This window comes from Loxodonta africana, chromosome 6 (genome assembly GCF_030014295.1).
Source record: "Loxodonta africana isolate mLoxAfr1 chromosome 6, mLoxAfr1.hap2, whole genome shotgun sequence".
Lineage (NCBI taxonomy): Eukaryota > Metazoa > Chordata > Mammalia > Proboscidea > Elephantidae > Loxodonta > Loxodonta africana.
The window spans coordinates 50,713,188-50,737,260 of record NC_087347.1 but is presented as its reverse complement, the minus strand read 5'-3'; the positions used below and the strand labels follow the sequence as shown (position 1 = coordinate 50,737,260).

At 38.1% G+C, this 24,073-nt stretch overlaps 1 protein-coding gene across 4 annotated transcripts in view; it reads left to right on the top strand.

Moving 5' to 3' along the window:
* The first annotated feature begins 447 nt into the window (after window positions 1-447).
* Window positions 448-24,073, top strand: part of SLC39A10 (solute carrier family 39 member 10) — a 50,872-nt gene continuing 27,246 nt past the window's right edge. The window contains exons 1-3 of one of the 4 annotated variants that reach the window (XM_064286873.1): window positions 448-565; window positions 19,319-20,343; window positions 22,324-22,528. In XM_064286873.1, the coding sequence (XP_064142943.1) occupies window positions 19,330-20,343; window positions 22,324-22,528 (1,219 nt within the window). In that variant the 5' untranslated portion in view covers window positions 448-565; window positions 19,319-19,329. Of the gene's footprint in view, window positions 566-1,341; window positions 1,670-16,619; window positions 16,694-18,601; window positions 18,814-19,318; window positions 20,344-22,323; window positions 22,529-24,073 lie in introns of those variants that run through there. The other 3 variants (XM_064286875.1, XM_064286874.1, XM_064286872.1) reach the window with 3 other exon arrangements.

The window sequence follows — 24,073 nt, the reverse complement described above, 5'->3', positions numbered from 1 at the left end:
TTTAATTCCTGTATAACTAGACATCCCAACTTATCAATCAAAAACCGTTTGGTTAAAAGGGTTGTGCTTAGAGCTCCCATTACTCATCCGCCTGCCGAAGGCCGCGGCAACCAACCGGCCAAGCAGCGAGAGTAGTAGTAAGGGGCCCTCCACGCATGCGTTAGAAGCCCGACTCCCGCCCACCCGCAACTCCCCGGTGGCGTCCTTTTCTTCGAAGAAAACTAGCGCGGAGCCATTGAGCTCCGCAGTTTGCGTAGACTCGAATTTCCAATTGCTCCGACCATCCAAGTAGAATCCGCGAGCGGTGCAGTTCTACGCAGGCAGCGTTGTCCGGAGTGAATGGCTGGGTGGCGCGTGTACGCCTACAGCGTAGCACCCCTAGGCGAACGGGGTGCGGCTGCGCAGGGACCTGAGTGCTCCTTGTACGCAGCTAGCGTAGAGTGGTGTCTGATGCGCAGGCCTCCGCGACGCAGTTAGCGCTGCCGGCTTTGGTGAATACACGATTTGGTGCAGCCGGGGTTTGGTACCGAGCGGAGAGGAGATGCACACGGCACTCGAGTGTGAGGTAACTATAAAACCCCGATTTGTTTACATTCCCTCCCCCAGAACCGGTCCCAAGCGCGACGGAGACAGCTAGTCCCGGGACGGCGAGGGGGGGGGCGGGGAGGGGGCAGAAAGGGAGGAAAGAACTGGGGAGCCGGGGCCCCGGGTGCTGGGGTTCCCGAAGCTGCTGCAGTCGGCGGCGGCGGCGAGGACGAGCCGGAGCAGAGCGCGCAGTGGACGGCGCGTGGAGCGCCGCGACTCCTCGTGTGCGCTCTGAGCTACTGCGGGCCGTGGGGTCTGTGGACGGGATCTTTCTGTCCCGCGTGCGGGACCCCACGCCCGGCTCGGCCTCCTGCCGAGGCTGGGGGAGCTGCGCGGGCCGCGCCGGGGGGTGTAGGTGTCTCCGCTCGGCGGGTGGCGGCGGTTAGGGGGCTGCGCGCGGGTGGTCAGGGGGCCCGTGGTGGCGTCGCCAGCGGAGGCGGGGACCTTGTGGCCCGATGTTGGGAGGATCCGCATTCGGGTCTTCGGGAGGCGGCTATTAATCCCCTCCGATTCCCCCTCCTCCCTTCCGGTTCGGGTGAGGGTACCCCAGGACGGAGCCTTGGCGCCGCTGTTCAGGCACAGCGGTCTAACGGACGGCCGCGCCACTGCTCCTACAGCAGGAGGCTCGTGGGGATTTCTCCCTGATCAACCGAAAAGCCGTGGCGGGGGAGTCAGCATTTAAGCCTGTTGGGTTCCCGGACCTGAGGGCTTGGGTGGGGCAGGGTCGGTGGGGGAGGCTGGGTGGGCCCGGAGGTGGCGCAGCCTCTGAGGCTTTGTTCCTTAAAGCGTTTTAATGGAGAGCGGTGCGGGGGTGCGGCTGAGGGAGGGTGTGAGGGAACCTTCGCGGCCCCCTTCCCTGGTCTGGGAGTGCTCTGAGCTCCTTGATTCTCTCCTTGGTACCCCCGAGCGCCTTATGTAGGATGGGAGCCTTGCCAGAGCGCGGGCGACGTGACGTCGAAGGGCTTCCTGTGGCTTCTGCAAAGACCAGCTCACGTGGGAGCCTGTCCACATGGGCCCTTTTGTTAAAGGAACTGGACCCGCAGCCCTCTGTTGGAAGGGTAGTTCAGCCAAGTACCTGATTTAAGTAAGAGTGACATAAACTACATAAGTTAAAAAAAAAAAAGAGCTCATCCTTTTTTAACTTTGATTTATGCCATTGTCACTGTTCAGTGCTCCAGTTTTACCTTGGAAATGACTTAATCTCTCTTGATGAAGTAAAAATAGCATGTGACTGGTTTGCATTTGCTTTTGTTTTTTGTTTTTAATGTGTAAGTTCTGCGTAATTAAGAACAAGCAAGTAATATATTGGAAAAGCTAGAGATATAGAAATTAGTTAATTGCAGCAGTGCAGTTGAAAGCCTATCTGAAGAGTCTTCTGTTCTGTATTATATTCTCACTTCTTATTCTGCAAATGGAAACCCTGGTGGCGTAGTGGTTAAGGGCTATAGCTGCTAACCAAAAGCTCTACAGTTCGAATCCACCGGGCGCTTCTTGGAAACCCTGTGGGGCAGTTCTGCTAGGGTCGCTAAAAAAAAAGGGTCGCTATGAGTCGGAATTGACTTGACGGTAGCGGGTTTTTATTCTACAAATATTTACTGACTTTACTATGAGCCAGGCACTTGTGAAAGGCTTGGGGGTCCATGCCAGACAACCTCTATCTCTTGCACTGAATTTGGCGGTAAAGGGAGAAACGATGCATAATGGCAGTGATAGTGCTATTAAAGAAAACAAAACGGTGGTGTGTGCTAGCAAGGTTTTTAACTTCTTTGTGAAATTAAAAAAAAAAAAAGTTCCCGTCGAGTCCATAACGATTCCTTGCGACTCTAGGACAGAGTAGAACTGCCTCGTAGGGTTTCTAAGGAGTGCCGGGTGGATTTGAGGTGCCACCGTTTTGGTTAGCAACCTGAGTTCTTAACCACTGCCACAACAGGGTTCCCTGTGTGAGCTAAACCTCTTCAAAATGGTAGTTTTAAGCCTATACAATCTGGCTTTAGAATCATCGGTTCTTGTTCCAAGCCCTGCTGAGAGTTTGCATTTCTAATAAGTTTAGGTAATGCTGATGCTGCTGATGAGGGTCCAGGTCTGAGAACCACTGGTAGAGCAGTGGGTCCCAAAATTTTTTAAACATAATCATTTGGGGATCTTGTTAAAATGTAGATTCTGATTCAGTATATCTGGGGTGGAAATGCAGGTTGTCAGGGGTTTAACCAGAACCAATGGGTTTGAAGCGCTGTATAAAATACATAGGATTACAGTGGAAACCAATTATATTGATATACAATGATCGAAACATTACATATGAAGTACTGTCTTTGCTTCTTTAGTAAAGCATTGATACAAGAGTAGTGGCAGTTAAAGAATTTGGAGAGGACATTCTTAGCTTCACCTGACAGGTCTTCTGAGAACACCGAAAACAACAGACTTTTATTGATACTTGGAAAGGTTTTGCTCTAACCCAGCCCAGTGTCGTCGAGTCGATTCCAACTCATAGCGACCCTATAGATTTTGCTCTATCAGGGAATAATTAATAGAAACAAGTTCATTTGGCAGTATAAATAATGTAAATAAAACTCTTAAATTAAGACTAGTTACTGTACTAGTAAATCGAGAGCCAGAAGCAATAATGTGATGATACGCCCATTTAATACTTTCATATCAATTTTAAGGTTTCTTATCAGGATAAACTTTGTGCACCACCCCCTCTTGCCCCCCAAAAAGAAAAGAGTAGTGGCAGATCTAGGATCCCTGGTGGTGCAGTGGTTAAGCAGTGGGGTACTAACCCAGCAGTGGGCAACTGGAACCCACCCAGCGGCTTCAAGGGAGAAGAGAAGGTGATCTACTCTTGTAGAGATTATAGTCCAGGAAAACTGTCACATAGATCTCTAGGAATTGGCTGCACACAACAATAGCGGCAGGGCTAATAATGACTAATCTTAAAGTAGCGAGTAAAAACGATCTTTAAAGGCAGCTATTTTATAACAACTACAATTTGATGAAATAGCTTTGATTTCTATTGATAAAGTATCAGGTACTCTGTGTTACTGTGATTTTGCTCCATTCATAACTGAAGGAATTGCCATATTTCAGTGGCTAAAGATGTATTTTTCCTCCTACTCCAAATTCAGGAACTCCTGCGTTCTGTCCACAGATGCCTAGTTAAAAATCCCTGTGCAAGAATGATTGGTGCTACTCTAAAGGAAGTAGTAATGAAAAGGCCACTCTTAAAAGGTTGTATCAGTAATACACTGCATTATAACCTGTACCGATTCTGCCTTTCACCAAATTATATTACACACACAGATGGCTAAAAGCTGACATCCTTTTTTGAGCATCTGGTTTGAAATATTTTTTAACAGGCCTCTAGTTTAGATTGCAAGTTTTGTTTAATAACATCTTTAAGATCTATAAACAAAAAAGACACAAGATATAGATAATAGGGAAAATTATTCAACAGCTGGGATAATCATTTGCTTTTAATTAAAGAGAATTTACCTTGTTAATATTATTCTATTCCCACCACCTCTTTTCTCTCCCTAGTATTGGAAGGAATTTTGGGCTTTGGAATGAAGCTTAAGGTTCAAGACTTTGACCCACTACTTCCAAGTTGCTTTATCTTACTCAGTTTTTTTGTGAAATTGAGATACTAAAACCTACCTCATGGATTTATTGTGGCTGTTAAATGAGATACTACACCAGAGTACTAAGCCAAAAAAACCAAACTCCTTGCCATCGAGTAGATTCCGATTCATAGTGACCCAAGAGGACAGAGTAGAACTGCCCCCGTAGGGTTTCCAAGGAACAGCGGGTGGATTTGAAATGCTGACCTTTTCGTTAGCAGCCAAACATTTAACCACTGTGCCACAAGGGCTCTTATGCCACCAGGTACTTAATTCATTTACCTTTTTTTCTATGTACAAATGTTTTGATTCTTTTATTCGTGGTTGAAGGACTACTTCTTTTCCCTGATAATTTATAACCCCAGAGTGAGGTTCAGTGGTCTCTATTGCACACCATGAGTGGGAATGAACCAGATGGCAATAGGGGTTGGGCCTTTGAGACGATGCAGTTATTCTATTGTTATTGCTCTGTTACTCATATATGATACCTATAGACATTTTCTAGCTTGTAATTACATATGCACATCCTGTTTTCCTTGCCAGACTAACTTCCTGTGGGGAGGGAGGGGGCATGCTCCACAGCTTTATTGTCATATAGTGGGTACTCATGACACATTAGTCAATGAGTGTGCAAAGCTTGGTTGTCAAAGGTTTTGTAACTGTTCGATCCAGTTTAAAATGTTGAGTGAAACAAAACATAAATTTAAGATTACTCCAAGGAAATACTCTGGGACAGTATCACTAGTGCCTTTTAAACTGATGATACATGCAAAAGAAGGTACACAGTAGGAACTAGAAAAGTGTAAGGAATCAAAACAGAAAGCTAGGGTTTTTTCCTCCTTATAACAAGTTATATAACCCTGTAAAGTTCTCTTTGTTGTCAGTGTAATTCTCCTTAAAAATATACTAACACAGAAGTTTACAAGCCACAAAACTGCCTATTCTAAGCCTCCACAGTTTGATGCTGCCCCCTAGTGTTTCGTTCCCCTTTAATACTCTTTGAACTTTGCTTCACCTTCATCTTTTCCTAAAACAAAACACTGTTTAAATTAAAATTAGATTCCATAGTGCTATAAATTCCACCATGGAATTACCTCCAGTTGATTAGTGTTGCATAGTCTTTTTGAACTGGTTAACTTTGATCACTTTTAGCCCCAGTTTTCCAGTGGGGAGGAGCTTTGGGTGGGGATAAAATAGTGTAACTCCAAGTTAACCTTGCAGAAGAGTACGTGGGATTTTTCAAAATGGGAGGAGGGGTGTATGTTAAAGCTGTATCGTTAAAGTTAGTTTCGTATAAGAATAACAGCAATTTTATTCATTTGATCTGAGCTTTTCTTTTTCTTGAAAATGGTTATGTAAAAATCTGCTTATGTCTTCATAACTTTATCTCCTCAACGGTAGTGAAAATAAAGTTCAAAATGTTAAATGCACACGGTGAACTTTTTATTAAATTCAAATTTATTTTAAACTGGATTTTATAGAATGATATTTGAAAAATAGTCTCAAGAATCTTTAATGACCACCAGATTTTCTGTAGTCATTTATATAAATTTTAAGATTTCAAATTATACCAATTGTCTATACTCAAAAGTGTTTTTTCCTTTTTGCTATTTTTATCTGTAAGTTTTATGTGTAGGCCACACTATGATTTTAGGTTTAAAATAACCAAGTGTGCATCCTCAAAAGTAAAAATTTACCACAGTCAGGGAACATTCAAAAGTATATCCTGTAGATATGAAGCAGTTTACAACTGAAATGTTTTAAGTAGCAATAACAATAAAGTTTTAAATAACTGTAGCATTGAAATTATTTCCAAACTGACAGCACAGGAGGCCACACTTCGGCTCAGGCATGCTAAACCAACACAATTTATTTTCATTATCACATCGTAAATAACGTAATGTCAGATTCTGTATTTCTCTTCTGCTGTCAGAACATAAGGGTTCTTCTGGCTGCCACATAAGAGGGTTGGATAATTAGTAGATTTTTGTGTTGAGTTTTCATGTTAAAAGATGTTTTACAGTAGGGTAATGGTGGTTATAAGTTTGTGCAAGCATGAGGATAAAATCGAAAATCATGTTCAACTAGTGTTTACATTATTTTCAGAATTTAAAAGTCAGTGGTAGATGATTTTATAATTAACAAATTATTTTGTACATATTTTACTCCTGAAAGAGAGTGAGGTATCAAATAGTATTTGTCCTTGTATAAACATCTCTAGCAAGCGTGGTTCTTCCCTTAATATGTACTCTGTAGTTTGGGGGACCACCCATTTCATTCAGAAGGGGTTTTTTTAGGAATTAGAAAGGTGAATCAAAGTGTAGGAAGTATCCTTATCTTGTTAATAAGATTATGCACTTTAATAGGGCCAGAAGTATTGTTTTTAATAAGAACACTATGAACTAAACTAGGGATCCGTTTATCATACTTGGAGTTGGAAAAGGAATGTGAAGCCCTGGGCCTTCAACAGTAGGCTACCACCTAATTTACCACACTGTTTCTACTAATTCTGACATAGCTTCTATCACAGTTTACCTTCTCGAATTTAAAAGCTGGTTGTGTCTTCCTCATAACTCCTTCAGAGCAGAAAAAGTTTATATATTTGGCTTATTTTTATGCCTCCCTCTTCTCCCTTCCCTTATAAAGTGATTTCAGGCCTGTGAGCAAATGTTTTGGTGTATTACCTCTCAGTGTGCTCCTACTGAAGGTGAATTTTTAATTTAATGTGCATATATGTGAAGAAATACACTTTGCACTGTATTACCTAGAGGAAAATAAAAATAGCCTCTTGAAGAAGAGGGGCAATGGAAGGATTCATTAATATTCCTTATCGAGATAAATAGTATAAAAAAAAAAAAACCCCATTGTTGTGGGGTTGATTCCAACTCATAGCAACCCGGGAGAGAGTAGAACGCCACAGTTTCCTAGGAGCGCCTGGTGGGTTCGAACTGCCGATCTTTTGGTTAGCAGCCGTAGTTCTTAACCACTATACCACCAGAGTTTACAAATAATATAATACATATTTCTAAATATTATAAAATAATGAGGTCAGTAAAAGAATGTATTAGAAAAATATATCTTATGTAAGATAGGATATAATTATAACAAAGTTATATATATAGCATTTGTTTGTAACGTGTTCCTATATATAGAAATCATAGAAGAAATTGCAAAAAATTGATAGGTTTTGTTGAATGTACGTGAAAATACCTATATACAAAAGGGGAGAGTTCTTAGTAAAGAAGGAGTTCTACCAGAACTGAAGATTTTTATTTGTAGAAATTATGATTGAGTAATGTTATAAAAGCTCAGATAGTTTGATAAAAATATCGAGACACTAAGAATAAGACAAGGAATATGAATTTTAAAACCTTGTTTTATTTCAAAATTAATAATATCAAGTGCTAATAGGGTGCAACCAGAATGCTATGATCATACTGCTGGTGACAGTAAAACTGAGCTTAATTTCCTTAGAAACCGATTTGGAAGTATGAAACAAGACCTGAAAAGTGTTAAAATTTTTGTAGCCTTTTCCCAAGCAATCCCACACCTGGGCATTAATTCCAAACAAGTGACCAAACATAGGAAATCCGGTGCCGTCAAGTCGATTCAGACTCATAGCGACCCTATAGGACAGAGTAGAACTGCCCCACAGAGTTTCCAAGAACCAAACATAATAGCACCAAATTGGGATAAAAATGTTTGCATATTGTGATTTAAACACTGCAGACAAACGCTTGTGAAAATCACAGAACCAACCAAATCCACTGCCATGGAGTCAATTCCACAACTCAATGACTCTATATATAGTACAGTAAAACTTGCCCCATAGGGTTTCCAGGACTTGTGTAAGTCTTTACAGAAGCAGACTGCCACATCTTTCTCGAATAGTTTTATGAGGTTTTTTAGGGAAAAAATACCAGTCCCCTGTTGTCCTTCTTAAATATTATTCTGCCTAAAGGTAGAAGGAACTTTTTTAGCTTCTTTAGTTGATTATTTTGCTATTTACGGCCATGTCTCTGTATAGCACATTACTGTTTGTTGATTTTCAATTTCACCCATTGTCTCTTTACTTCCCACAATGAAATATGAAGAGTTGATGCTCTTCTCATCTTTCCATGTACCTTCCCATTTCTCATATCCCAGTTTCTTAGTACAGTTATATTGGAATTTTGGTTCCAAATAGGATTCAGTGTTATATTTTATTCTATATGTTTTATTCGCAAATGAGGCATTATAATAAACTATTTTCCTTTCCTGCACAACTTCTGGTTTTCTCGGACAATAATTTTCTTAATTTTTTTCTATGTACCTTTATATCATGACATTCACCCCAGCTCTGTGATTTTGAATGCAGCTCCGTAAGGAAAGAGAATGTGCCCTAAGGAAACTTTATGTTTAAAAATTTGTAGTTTTCTTAAATATTGGACATTGTTAAAAGTTGACAATAAAGATAGTATTGGACTGGGAACTTTGTAGTAAAAATTCCATAGTTGGATGTTTGGATTACACATTTGTAAGAGCCTGCTGAATGACTGAAGTGAATCATTTTACCTCTTCCAACCATTAAGTAGATCTCGATGGCTTGAAATAATTAAAAGGACAGCTAAAGTTAATTGGACAGAAAGCTTCCGTTGTGGAGGAGAAGTAGCTTTTGTGTTGTCAGCAACACCAAAAACTGTCAGTATTATAAAAAGATTGCCCTGGACATTCTCTGATGAGTTGATTAGCTGATTTCAGGAAAGGATTCATCAGTTTAACTGGCGGTACTTCTGAATGGCAATCTGGTATAAAATTGGTACATGTAAGTGACAAGATGTTAAAAGAGGAAACACAAAGGGAAGAGAGAAGGTGGTTATAGTGATAAAGATTTGAAGCTGTGGAGTAGCTCTTCTTAGAAGGAAGGCAACTGCCAGTGATGATGAGCCGAAAGTGAACACAGCTCTGCAGGTTGAAGGGAAAATGCATGTGAGTCTAATTCAGGTTGTAAGTTTATCACTCATGTCTTGAAGCCCTTTTCATGGTGCATGTTACATAGGTTTGTGTGCTTTGGGGGTAGAAAGAGGTCGAAGCCTATTTACTGAAAGAGTACTGAAGTGTTCCATGTTTTAGTAGCTCCAGAGGACATCTCAATATTTAGTGACTGATAAAGGTACCCTGGGTGGTGCAAACTATTAACGGACTCGGCTGCTAAAAATGAAATGCTGGAGGTTCAGTAAACCCAGAGGTGCCTCGGAAGAAAGGCCTGGTGATCTACTTCTGAAAAATCATCTCTTGAAAACAGTATGGAGCACAGTTCTACTCTGACACACACGAGGTGCCATGAGTTGTAGTTGGCTAGCAGGCAGCTGGTGGCTTTAAAGGCATCCTAGCCAATGCATTTACTAATCTCAGATAGGGAGATATTCATTGTATGAATTGGCGACAAGCCGTAGTAGATTGGTGGTAATCACTTTATTGCCACCACTACCACTGTAGTCTCAAACTTAATGGACAAGTGAGTTTGAGCATGACTGAAAAATAGACCATAACTTCCTCCTTTCTTGCCTCCCTCCATGCTTTCCATAAATATCAAGCACTTCTTAAGTTCCAGGCACTATGCTAGATACTAGTGATACAGTGGTGAACATTGCCAGTATGGATCCTGCTCTCCTGGAAGAGTGGAAGCAGGATCTAAAGAACTAATTAGTAAATATATAATTACCTCTTGAGGTAAAAATGCTCAGAATAAACAATGGAAAACCATTAAAAAGGACTAAATGAAATTTTAAAACACTTCTTGTTACGGAGAAAATTAAAGCATATAAAATGTAGAAAAAATAAGTAAAATGAACCCTCCTGTTCCTACCACCCAGCTTCAGAAATTGTCAGCTCTGGCCCAATCTTTTGTCTGTATCGTTGTCTACCTCCCATGTTATTATGAAACAAATCCCGGACATCATGTAATTTTATCTACAAACATTTTAGTGTATGTCTTTAAAAAGATACTCTTTTTAATACATAACAGAACCATTAACCCTAAAAATAACTATTTGCATTAAATATTTAGTCAGTGTTCAAATTTTTGTTTTATTTATAAGTGTCTTAAAATTAAAAAAAAAAATTACCATTTGAGTCAGATTTCTCATTAGGTCCACACAAGGTGTTTATTTAATGTCTCTTAAGACCCTTTTAATCTATAGATACCACCTCCATCTCTCTCTCTGCAATTATGTTATTGTTGAAATGGGAACTGTTATATTTGATACTAAAATGATTTGTGGCTCTCCAAGAGGGCCACAGTACATAAACAGAGGGGTATGATTATGAAACATAAATGTGTAAAAAGACTCTATAAGGGGATGATACTGAAAAAAAAGTTAAACACTGATCTGTAGGCATGATTGGATTCAAGTTTGATTTTTCCTCCTCTTCCCTCAGCCCCGTCTCCCCTTTTGCAAGACTACTTGTAGGTGGTAGTGTATTCTACCACCTGAAGGCTTGTGATGTTACCAGTTGTTGAAGCTCAGTGTTCAGGCACTTTAATTCCTTAGGTGATAATCTAATTCTATTATTCCTTCTTCATTTATTGACTGAGATGCTTCCATAAAGAGGAACTTCCCCTCATTACTATTTGGTGACTCAGTGGTACAGATGGTTACTATCAGAAGTAGGAAAAACATTTAAAGAAATTAATTTGTGTTTTAAAAGGTCACTCAGTGGCATAATGGTTAAGAGCTAGGGCTGCTAACCAAAAGGTCAGCAGTTCAAATCCACCAGGCACTCCTTGGAAATCCTATGGGGCAGTTCTACTCTGTCCTGTAGGGTCTCTGGTTTTGGTTTTGGTTTTCAGTCTGAAAGGAGGAGGAACTAAAAGGGAGGGAGCTTCTGAAGAGGACGTTTCTAGTTAACAGTGCTTATTGGGAAGTAAACTGGAATGTTAATTCATAGAACTGAACTAAAGTGAGCCTAAGTCACTGGGTCAAATTTTTAGGTAAAGTGGTAAAATATTCTATTACTACAGATGAAGAAACTACAATTTATAATTTCGCAGAGGCATACATCTGTCAATGGTGGGGAAACAAAAATCTTTATTCTGCAGCTTATTATTAAAAGTAACATTTCCTGGAGTAGTTTTATCTCCTGATTTTGTGCAGTAAATCCACTTTTGTAAATTGCTGCTTGTAGATTGTGTGTGTGTGTGTGTAGATTCCCAACAGGAACACAGCATGGAATAGATGATCTAATGTTATTTTGAATAAAATTATTGCTTCCAGAGAACTCATTATTTAAAGAAATTCTATAATTAACCTTTTTTGGGGGGTGTTATTTTTCTTATTATGGCAAACAGGCATTACTTAGGTTATAAGTAATGAAATTCATTTTGACATTTTTTTTTTATATTGAGTAAGTAGTAGGGGAAACCCTGGTGGCGTAGTGGCTAAGTGCTGCCGCTGCTTACCAAAAGGTCAGCAGTTTGAATCCACCAGGCACTCCTTGGAAACCATATGGGGCAGTTCTACTCTGTCCTGTATTGTCGCTGCGAGTCAGAATCAACTCCGTGGCGATGGGTTGATTTTTTTTTTTTTTTTCCCCTAAGTAGTAGGAGACAGTTATTTTTTTCTTTTTTAAAAAAAATCTTTGTAGTATGTTTTAGACAGGTTACATTAGTAATGATCTCTCGGTGTTCTGACTTTAAGATGTACAAATAAGCTGATGTGGTAAAAAGAGCCCTTGTCTTTGAAGTTAGAGGGCTTGTGTTTTTTGCAAGTCTGCCACAAACTTGATATATCACCTTAATCATGCTGTATACCATCCCATACATGCTCGTATGTAAATAAGAGCATTTTGCTAGATATATTTAAGGATCTTTTCATCTTAAAATTTCTGTGATTTTATTATATTCAGCTGTATGAAATAAAAGCTAATTATCTTTTAAAGCATTAGAGAATATATCTGTAGGAGGATTTTTAACGTTAACAATTAGTGTATGTTCCATAACTGACTCTTGATATAGGTGTTCAATATTATTTATATATTTTAAGATTTGTAACTTGTCATGTTACATAGTAAAAACGATAATAGAAAGCCTGTAGTTAGAGATTTTTGTTAAGCCTTTATAAAAGAATTTGCTGTGGAGATTACCAACCCTCATTCCTTCCACTTAAGAATCTAGTTAACCTTTCTCTTAAGTATAACCATACATTTTGTTACGCAAGGTTCTCTGGTTATCAATGATACTTTTTTCTTTCTGGTTAAAAAGTAGATTTTCTATCACAGTAATTTTTAAAGGAATGCATGTAAAAAAAAAAAAAGCTGATGAGATTAAATTCTCTGGTTTAGTTTATAGTATTAACGTCAGCTTCCTGGTTTTGAAAATGTATTATGGTTATGTAAGATGTTATAGGAAACCCTGACGGCGCAGCTAAGTGCTACAGCTGCTAACCAAAGGGTCGGCAGTTCGAATCCTCCAGGTGCTCCTTGGAAACTCTGTGGTGCAGTTCTACTCTGTCCTATAGGGTCGCTATGAGTCAGAACCGACTTGACGGCACTGGGTTTTTTTTTTTTTTGGTTAAGATGTTATTGGGCAAAGTTGGGTGAATGGTACATGGGAACTGTCTTATTTTTACAACTTCTTGTGAGACTTAAATTATTTGAAAATAAAAAGTAAAACAATAAAATCGTCTTTGGGAATGATTAAGTATGAGTGTGTTTCTAGAAGCTGCATATTACTGATGTTAACTCATTGAAAGTTGAAGTACATATTTTTAATCTACCCAGAAAATCTAGGGATTAAAAATAAAATTTTTGTTGAAATACAATAAATCTGCAGAAAAATACCTAAATGCTATGGGTAAATTTCATTGAATTTTCATGAAGTGAACACACCCATGCAACCAGCACCTAGGTGACGAAATAGAGCATTAACAGTACCCCAGAATCCTCTTCACGATTCCTTCCCGTCAACTCCCACTCCAAAGTGTAAGTGTTACCTTAACCAAATACATAGTTTTAATATTAATGTTAAATACAGAAGTATATTAATGAACTTTTTTTTTCTGTCGGAAGCAAAATGTTTGCATTATAAATAGTATAATAGTTAAATAGCATAATGATTCAATTCCTTAACTAAAATTGCCCTCTTCACATTAAGGTAGAAACTATAAAGTGGTAGAATACTTAAACGTTTAACTCTGATGATGCGCTAGAAATTGACAGCAAAATAAGAAAATACATATGTAATGACAATTGCTAGTTATTTACCAGAATCCATTCTTCCTTTCTTGTGCAGTAAGATCAGACATAGACGTCCACAGGATCTAATAGAATTTCTTGGGTAGATAACTCAATATATATTTGCTGAATTGAAAAAAAAAAAAATTATAAAACTAACACATGTTCAATGCAAAAAACCTGAATAACTCCATACACAACAGATGTAATAGAATATTTTGGCTAGTACTAAGCATAATCCTGTCAAGGCCAGTGTTTAAAGTTGAGTGGGATATGGACTGGGGCAAAGTTTCCCCCATTTCTGTGTCTACCCAAAGATCCTCTTTGTTCTGTGGCTAGGAAAGGATCCTTAATTTCCTTAGAATGTGTGGTAAAGTTGTAGCTGAGACTGTATTTTCCAGCCTCCTTATTGCTGATTGAGGCCATGTGACTTGAGTTCTTGCCAGTGAAATGTGAGAAGTAGTAGTGTGTGCAACTTCTTCTTCACTTGCTGCTCCAGAGGAAATTTCTGAACCTGGACTTCAATTCCTTCTCCTTTCCCACTGGCTAGAATAGCACTCACATAAGCCCTATGTTGAAAATAAGGGTCTCTGAATGATTGGAGCAGAGCAGCCCACAGACCTGGAGCATCAGCCTTCTTTGATTTTGAGAGAGAAGTAAACTTTGTTGTTTCTTACACCACAACCTTGTAGGAGGGGTCTCTTTACTGTAGCTCCTTAACCTATGCTAATGACTCTTAAACACACATATGCAATAGCAGTTCCAAGCCAAGTTGAAAAGTTTATGAATGATTTACTTAAAATACTTAGACTAGGTTGAATATTACCCCTATCACGTCACTCATGTACTTAACATTCTGAGAACACCCTTTTGTATGTAAATAATTAAGGGACTCAGGATATTCAGAAACGTTTGCAGCAAACAAACTGAGTACTACGCTTTTAAATAAAAGTAGAGATGACAGTTTACAGCTCATATAGACCCCATGGCTCTCTGTGTGTGTGTGTGTCTCATTTTCCACCATTGATACCCATTCGTTTGACAGATAATGTGCACTAAAGAAACCTCAAGACATTTCTATATCAGATGAATGGGGCAAAATCACTGTGCATGTCAGCTTTCACTAGCATATTCTGGTGGAGAACTAAGGTAACTGCAAGGAGTATAGCTTACATGTGGGAGCTGGGAGCACATGCATGTGTGTCCACTTCTGCTTTATGGTGATTGGCCTTAATCAGCCATGCCCTTTTATCCTCCTTATACCTGTACCTGCTGCCTTTGAGTTGATTCCAGCTCACAGCGACCCTATAGGACAGAGTAGAAGTGCCCCATAGGGCTTCCAGGGAGCGGGTGGTAGATTGCAACTGCTGACCTTTTGGTTAGCAGCCATAGCTCTTAGCACTGCACCACCAGGGCTCCAATTATCTTCATTAGTATACAAATAAAATTGGTATATTTTAAATGGTGACTTTATCCATGATATTATATAAGAAATTGATGTGTTTGAATTAAAAAACCTCAAAATCAATGTAGCTTTGGAATTGATATAATACACGCAGACATATTTATAGACCAACATATATGTATATTTTGTAAAATAAATGCATAATTTAAAAATTCTTAGCTAATAAATGCCATATGTGATAATTCAACGTAATTTGTTCAGGTACTTATAACATTTGACAAAAGTATCCTAAATGGAGTGTTTGGTCATTTATTTGTATAGCTACTGGTGCTCAAATTTTTAGCTAGCTTGCATCACATTGACTAGGAGTTCGTTCAAGAAATGGCTGGGCCCATCCCTGAGTTTCTGATTCAGCAGGCCTGGGGAAGTTGCAAAAATTTGCGTTTCTGGTAAGTTCCCAGGAGATCCTGATGATGCTTCTGCTGCTTCTGCAACCGCACTTTGGTAAACTACTGATGATAGGTTATGTGATGTATCAGACTCACAGGAAAATGCATAAAAGGAGGTAACAGACACCGCTGAATCCCGTTACCCTGCTCTAATATTAAACACTTGCCACATTTGCTGCAAATCTTTTTTTAAAAGGAATACTGCAGATGCAATTAAATATGTATACCCCCTCCTCCATCTGATTCCCTTCCTGAGAAGATAACCACCCCCCAGAATATAATTTATCACCCAGTCTTTACTCTCGGTATCTGTAGTATCTATAGAGTCGCTATGAGTCAGAATCGACTCGATGGCAACAGGTTTTTGGTTTTTATATGTTTATGTATCCAAAAGTAAGATATAGTTTTGCATGTTTTTAAATATTCCAATATGAACGATACAAGGTATCTTTTTGCAGTTCTTCTTGTATGTTTCTGAGATTTGTGTATATTTGTATGTGTTCCTTCATATTCATACATTTCTAACTGTAGTGTATTCTTATATAAATATACCCCTTATTTTTTATCCATTCTTCCATTGGTGGGCAGGTAGGTTTGTGGCAGGCTCTAGTGGTTGCATAATCCACAGCCATTCCTCATTTACTTCCTTTCACCTTATTTTTAGACCCCCAAGTTCTGTGCATATTCCGCCTTCCGTATACTAAGGAAAGGTGACTCCTTTCCAGCCGCAGGGGAATGAATGTTGATTTGTCTGAGCCAATCATGGTAATTCTTCTTTACTAGTGATTGGTTTTGGCATGGGCATGTACTATGGTCCTGAGCAAAGATATGTAAGGAGAAATTTGGGAGAGGCTCCAGGGAAAATTTTCTCCCTGGCTGAACAGAGAGCCATGAAGATAAATCTAGCATCGGATGTGGTTGTCAAAGGTGGGATGGTGGTAGCAACAGCTGTTACCTTGAGATCCCGAGGTGACAAATCTGAGCATGAAAGCACTTGGAGTTTTGGTAATACAATTGTTTTGGAGCCACCCATTTCTCCTGACCTTTTATGTGAAATTTTCCTCTTTTAGCCACTTTTAGTTGAGTATTTGCAGCCAAGAACATCATGTGACGAGGTGGTTCACATTATAAAACAACATTTCAACCTTACTGCAATAAAGATTCTTGAACTTCTTTCCTGTGCCTACGGGCAAGTGTTTCTCTAGGGTATAGTATAGGAGTGGAATTTTGCAGCTATAGAGTGTGTTTATCTGCAGCTTTGGTAGTATATGTCCAATTGTATCCCAAAATAGTTGTACCAGTATATACTCCCTCCAGCAGTGTAAAATAGTTTCTGTTTCTCCATATTAGATTTTTGCTAACACCTGGTATTGTCAAGAAGCCCTGGTGGCACAGTGGTTAAGAGCTCGGCTGCTAACCAAAAGGTAGGCAGTTTGAATCCACCAGCCACTCCTTGGAAACCCTATGGGACAGCTCTGCTCTGTCCTGTAGGGTCTCTGTGAATCACAGTCAACTTGATGGCAACGGGTTTGGGTTTTGGTATTGTCAGATGTGAATTATCTCTATTTGCACCACCTAGTTTTTTTTTTTTTTTAGAGTACTAGTGATCATATGTTGCTGCTCAGTTAGCTTTTCTGTTTATGTCGTTTGTGTAATTGTCTATTAGAGTTTTTTCATTATTGATATATTGATATATGTTTTATATATTCTGGATACTGATCTTTTACATACATTGTTTATATATATGTACTGCATATATTTTCTAGTGTGTGGCTTGTCATAAGTTTTGTTTATGGTGTCCTTTCTTGTAGAAAAAATTTTTTAAGAATTTGAATTTTTCTTTATGGCATATACTTTCTAAGAAATCTTTTCCTACCCTAAAGTCATAATATTTTCTTATATATTGTTCTAAAACTTGTTAAAAGTTTTGCCTTTTTAGGCATTTAATCCTCTTGGAATTGACTTCTGTGTATGATGTGAGGAAGAACCATTTTTTTTGTAATCACTATTACTGATTCTCATTCTCAACTCAGTTTTACTCCCCTGGTCTATGTCTGTCCTTGTGCCAGTTTTATGTTATTTTATTTAACTTTATAAAAAGAAGTCTTGATATTTATTGCCTTGCCGATTTCTGAATTGGTTATTCTTGGGTTTTTGCTCTTTTGTGTAAATTTCTGTGTGGTATTCCATTGTGAGATTATTTCTGCTTCACTTACCCGTTGCACTAATGATGAACATTTTTTTTCCCAGTAGTGAGCTGCTATATGAATAAAGCTTGGGTAAATGTTCATGTGCGTGTCTTTTGATAGCACTTTTTATTTACATGTAGCTATCAGAAATAGCTCATCAATTTTCACAGAATAAACTCCTAAGATTTTGGGATTACACTGAATCTATAGCTCAACTTTGGTAGAAGTGACATTAATTTACATAAGTTTTTTAATCATAAAAATGATGTATTTAGGTGTTTCTCTCAGTGATATGTGATTCTTTTCTATGTAAAGGTCTTACACATCTTTTGTTAGATTTATTCCTACCTAAAAAAAAAAAAATTTTTTTTTTTATTTGTTACTCTAAATGGTATTGCCTTTTTTAAAAAAAAATTTTTATTGTGCTTTAAGTGAAGTTTACAAATCAAGTCAGTGTCTCACACAAAAACTTATATACGCCTTGCTACATACTCCCAGTTGCTGTCCCCCAGTGAAACAGCCCGCTCCCTCCCTCCACTCTCTCTGTGTCCATTTCGCCAGCTTCTAACCCCTTCTACCCTCTCATCTCCCCTCCAGACAGGAGATGCCAACGTAGTCTCAAGTGTCCACCTGATCCAAGAAGCCCACTCCTCACCAGCATCCCTTTCCATCCCATTCTCCAGTCCCATCCCTGTTTGAACCTTGGGGTTTGGGAATTGTTCCTGTCCTGGGCCAACAGAAGGTCTGCGGCCATGACCACCAGGGTCCTTCTAGTCTCAGCCAGACTATTGAGTCTGGTCTTTTTACAAGAATTTGGGGCCCGCATCCCACTGCTCTCCTGCTCCCTCAGGGGTTCTCTTTTGTCATCCCTGTCAGGGCAGTCTTTGGTTGTAGCCAGGCACCACCTAGTTCTTCTGGTCTCAGGCTGATGTAGTCTCTGGTTTATGTGTCCCTTTCTGTCTCTTGGGCTCGTAATTACTTTGTGTTCTTGGTGTTCTTCATTCTCCTTTGATCCAAGTGGGTTGAGACCAACTGATACATCTTAGATGGCCGCTTGCTAGCGTTTAAGACTGGTATTGCCTTTTAATTTCACTTTCTAATTGTTGCTGGTTTATAGAAATATAGTTTATTTTAGGCTATTATCCTTATATTCAGCAAGTGTACTAAAATAACTTATTAGTTCTTATAGATTTTTTTGGATTTTCTACATACCCAATGAAGGACCCCTCCTGGTGCAGTGGTTAAGCGCTTGGCTACCGTTTGAAAGGTCAGCAGTTCAAACCCACCAGCCACTCCATTGGAGAAAGATGTGGCAATCTGCTTCTGTGAAGATAACAGCCTTGGATACCTTATGGGTCAGTTCTACTCTGTCCTGTAGAGTTGCTATGAGTTGGAATTGACTCGATGGCACACAACAGCTACAACACAAAACGTGACCAGTTCTGTCTTTTGTGAATAATGACAGTTTTTTTTTTCTTCCTGATTTATACATTTTATCATTTTACCTGCTTTATTGCACTGACCAGGACCTCAAATGCAGGAACCAGAGAACTTTTTTCTGTAAAGAACCATCTAGGAAGGAAGTCAGCAATTTCTGTATAAATGTATAGACTGTTTAGTGTTATACTTACAAGAGATGAGGATAGTCTTGTAGGTGAGTCTTGAGCAGTTTGTGCTGATCAAAGAACTGTACATATTTTGATAGGTTAAAAGGGGCATTTTTATAGGGAATTGGTGAAGGAAAGAATCATAGCCATGAAAGAATTTGCCTAATATGTTAGCAAATGCTGGAGACTCTGATTATTTTGAATGTGTCTAAGTATAAAATTAATGCTTGTCTGTCTTTTTAAATCCCTTTAGGAAGAATAGAAATGAAGGTACATATGCACACAAAATTTTGCCTCATTTGTTTGCTGACATTTATTTTCCATCATTGCAACCATTGCCATGAAGACCATGACCATGGCCCTGAAGAGCATCACAGACACCATTGTGGAATGACAGAATCGGAGTCAAGCAAATTTTCAGTGCTGGATGCTGAAAATCAAAAAAAATGCTATATTGAAAAACTTTTTTACCGTTATGGTGAAAATGGAAGATTATCCTTTTTTGGTCTGGAGAGACTTTTAACAAACTTGGGCCTTGGAGAGATAAAAGTAGTTGAGATTAATCATGAGGATCTTGGCCACGATCATGTTTCTCACCTAGATATTTTGGCAGTTCAAGAGGGAAAACATTTTCACTCACATAACCACCAGCATTCCCATAATCATTTAAATTCAGAAAATCAAACTGTGCCTAGTGTATCAACAAAAAGAAATCGTAAATGTGATCCTGAGAAAGAGACAATTGAAGTATCTGTGAAATCCGATGGTAAACACATACATGACCATAATCGTCGCTTACATCATCACCATCGTTCACACCGTCGCCTTGATCATAACACTACTCGCCATTTTCATAATGATTCCATTACTCACAGTGAGCGTGGGGAGCCTAGCCATGAACCATCAACAGAGACCAATACAACACAGGAACAACGTGAAGTTAAGCCACAAAAACAAAAGAAGAGAAGAAAAGGGAAGAAAAATGACAATCCCGAGGTTATCACACCAGGTTTTCCCTCTAACCATGACCAGGGCGAACAGTATGAGCATAATCGGGTCCACAAACCTGATCGTGTACATAACCCAGTTCATTCTAATGCACATCTTTCAGAACATAATGGTCATGATCCTGGTCATGGACACCAAGGTCTTGATCCTGATAATGAAGGTGAACTTCGACATGCTAGGAAGCGAGAGGCACCGCATGTTAAAAAAAGTGCAATTTATTCAGCTGCTAGTCACAAAGATCATAATGAAGATGACCATCAACATGATGAGGTAGGTATGGAAAGATGATGGTTGCTCCTTAATTCTCAGTAATCGTGAAATAAGTAAAGAGAGGGCCAACAGTGAAATAGTTATTTAAACATATTTCTGGGCAACAGTCCTTAACAATATATTAAGGAACCAAGATCAGATTAAAGATTTTGTCTGGATTTTTGCTTATATTGTTTGCATCTTATGTCCTCAAATCTAAGTTTTTCAAATTTAAATGTTTACAGGTTGTTAGAGAATAGATTTCTTGTTTTAATTTCCCTTTTTTTATCTTGCTTATGACTTAGTTTCTTTTCCATAATTATTAATTTCTTGAATTAATTATTGAGTGGTCATTGCTCTAGCTCCGGTGTCAGTGTTTTACATTTCGCCGGCTTTTTTTCCCTGTGGCACTTTTTGATGGGGCCTAGTTGCTGACATTATTAGTCTTTTCCCATGCATTTAACAGATTTAAGGGAAAGATACTGTGATGGGAAGCCCTGATAGTAGAGGGATGGTCCTGTTTTCCTTCTAAATTTTCAAACTCTTTCTGATACTTCACATATGATTGGTTCCTTGTTTTTTTTTTTTTTTAATTTTTTGCTTTAAACACATTTATTTTTGTTTCATTAAAGTCATATCAGCGCTCTTGTTCTAATTTTTAGCACTTTTTAAAAATTGAAGTTTAGAAAACTTTGTTGAATCAGAATGTTGTTCCTATGTATAGAAAGCAGCAAAGGAAAGATGTTAGGTGGGCAGGCTTCTGTACCTGCTTCAACATCAAGTGTGGCAAATGACCTCAGCTATTGTTCTCTTTTTCACTGAGATATGTTTTATATCTAAGTAAATACCTTTGTATTTCTTTCTGAATAAATCATCAGGTATTTGGTTTTTAGCAGTTTTAAATACTAATGTTAATTTGAATATTAAAATCGTACTATACTTTTTAAGACTACATTCACTTATTACTATGTATAATAACCTAGAATCTTTTGTTGATAATAACTGGACATTATCATTCATGTTTACTCTTTGTAGCACACCTATGAGGTCTGCACTATAATACCTGTTTATTTTGTATCACCACAAGTCTGATGCGTACTAGGAATTTTCAGGATGTCTGGAAATGTTCTCCTTTGGATAGGGTAGTACCTCATGATAATAAAGACCTGAGAAGAATCACCTTTTTTTTTTCAGTTCCTTGGTTGGTTGTTTTGGTGCCATAGGTAAAATCATGTGGTGAGATAAGCCAAACCCATACATTTAAACAGAGCGGACATGTGTGAAGAGGGGCAGTACTGCCTCCTATGCCTTAATTTAGATAATCGTTTTTACTTCATGATAGAATCCATATATACATACACACACATATGTATGTATGTGTGTATATGTATATTTATATGTACATATATTCTTTATTTTGTGTGTGTGTGTGTGTATATATATATATATATTTTTTTTTTTTCTGTTTTGTTTTTAAAGTTCCACTGGATGGCCAGCTCTATTTCTCTCTCAACTAGCATTGGGCTAGAATTTCCCAATGTAATATTCTTTTGGGGTGTCTTAGACAATGGAAATGGCTATATTATGGTTTATTTTAATATAAAGCTATTAAAGTACTCTAAGTCTATTTAACACTGTTTCACAAATAAGAATCTCAAATCATTGATCATTGTAATCTGACCAGGGAAGTGAATTTTCTGCAAACCCCATAAGAATCTTTGGGAATATAGTTGCGAATCATTCTTACAGACAGCAGGAAGTCATTATCTTTCATGCACTGGAGTGGACAAATGGTTAAAATCCATGAAGTCTAAGTCATCTAGTTGAATATATCCCTATCGTGAATTCTTATCAAAAGTTTTATTTGTAATAGATACCTGTTATTGCAGATTACTTTCAAGTAATATTTAAAGTATTTTCTATTAAACAGTGATTTCTTTTTCTGCATAATCTTCTTAAAGATACTCTTACACTTAATTTGTTTTGTTAATTTCTTTGCAGTGTTTGAATGTCACTCAATTGTTAAGATACTATGGTCATGATACCAACTCTCCTATCTCACCGGATCTATTTACATGCCTTTGCCCTGCATTGTTATATCAAATTGACAGCAGACTTTGTATTGAGCATTTTGACAGACTTTTAGTTGAAGATTTAAACAAGGATAAAAATCTGGTTCCTGAAAAGTCAAATATAGGTGCATCAGGTAAGAAAGAGGTCTGAATGTTTCCTCCTCAGGATAGCTTTACAATACTTACTTTCTAAAGTAAATCCAGACTTGCAAATTTGTCTTTCAAAGTTAGTATTACTTTTACGATTTTTTCCATATACCTGTACACTATTTAATATTTTCATTAGATATCTAATATTTTTCTTATCCTTTACATTATATAGCAGTAATATTCATGAGAACACGGTTTTGATATGATGTGCTAATTATATTTTTTTCTAATATACATATACTTTACATGCCCCAATATGAAATGAACTGTGCATTACATTATATTGTCTCAAAGTTCAGACTTCTTTACTTGGCCCACAAGGCATTCCATACTATGATTCTATTCGTATCCCCCACCCACCATTTAGTTTCTTTCTCTTTCCTTGACTCTAACCATAACAAACTACTGGCTAATGGATTATGCCTTTTTTTCTCTTGTTCCTCTCTGCTTTTTCACATTCTAAGCCTATTACTGAGAATTTCCTTCTCTGCCTGGCTGACTACTATTATTCTTCAAAGATTCAGCGCAAGGATTATCCCTCAGGGATAGCTTAACTGACCATCCTAGGCTTAATTAAGTCCTCTTCCTTGTCACCCTCTGGATGCCTTCTAGTAGAGGTATTGGGAGAATTGTAGTAATTGGATCACTTACCTCTCTTTGTTGTACTTTAAGTTGCTTAAAAGTATGACTGGGTCTTTCATCTTAGTATCCCTAATGCCTAGGATAGAAGTACTTCATAGCAAAAAGCAAACACTCATATGTACACCAATGTTCATTGCAGCATCATTCACAATAGCCAAAAGGTAGAAACAACCAAATGTCCATCATCAGAAGAATGGATAGACAAAATGTGATACATACATACAATGGGATATAATTTAACCATAAAGAAAAACGAAAATTCTGACACATGCCACAGCATGGATGAACGTTGAAGACAGTGAGTGAAATAAGTCAGATGCAAGAGGACAAATACTGTGTGATCCCACTTACAAGAGCTATCTAGATTAGGCAAATGCACAGAGACAAAAGTTTGTTAGTACCAGTGGGGATGAAGGAATGGGAGTTATTGCTGAAGGGGTGCTAAGTTTCCATTTGGGGTCATGTAAAATGTTTGGAAATGGATAGTAGTGATGGTGGTACAACATGGCAAGTGTAAGTCATGTTACTGAACTGTACACTTAAAAATGGTTGAGATGACAAGCTTTTTGTGTTCATGTGTGTGTGTGTATATAGATATATATAAATTGTTTTCTTGTGATGAAACTATGTATAATAAAACATTTGCCAATTATAATTCAGTGACATTGGTTACATTTGTCATATAGTGCAACCATCACCACTATACATTTCCAAATATTCCACCATTTGTTATGTATTTTTTACCACAATACAATTTTTTTTAAAGTTGAAAAAAAAAAAAAAAGCACTCAAATATTGATTGAATGAGTAAATTGCTTAGTATTACTCTATAAGCTTTCAGTTATAATCCAGGAAAGACATTGGTTTAAAATGAGTCTTTGAAGGTC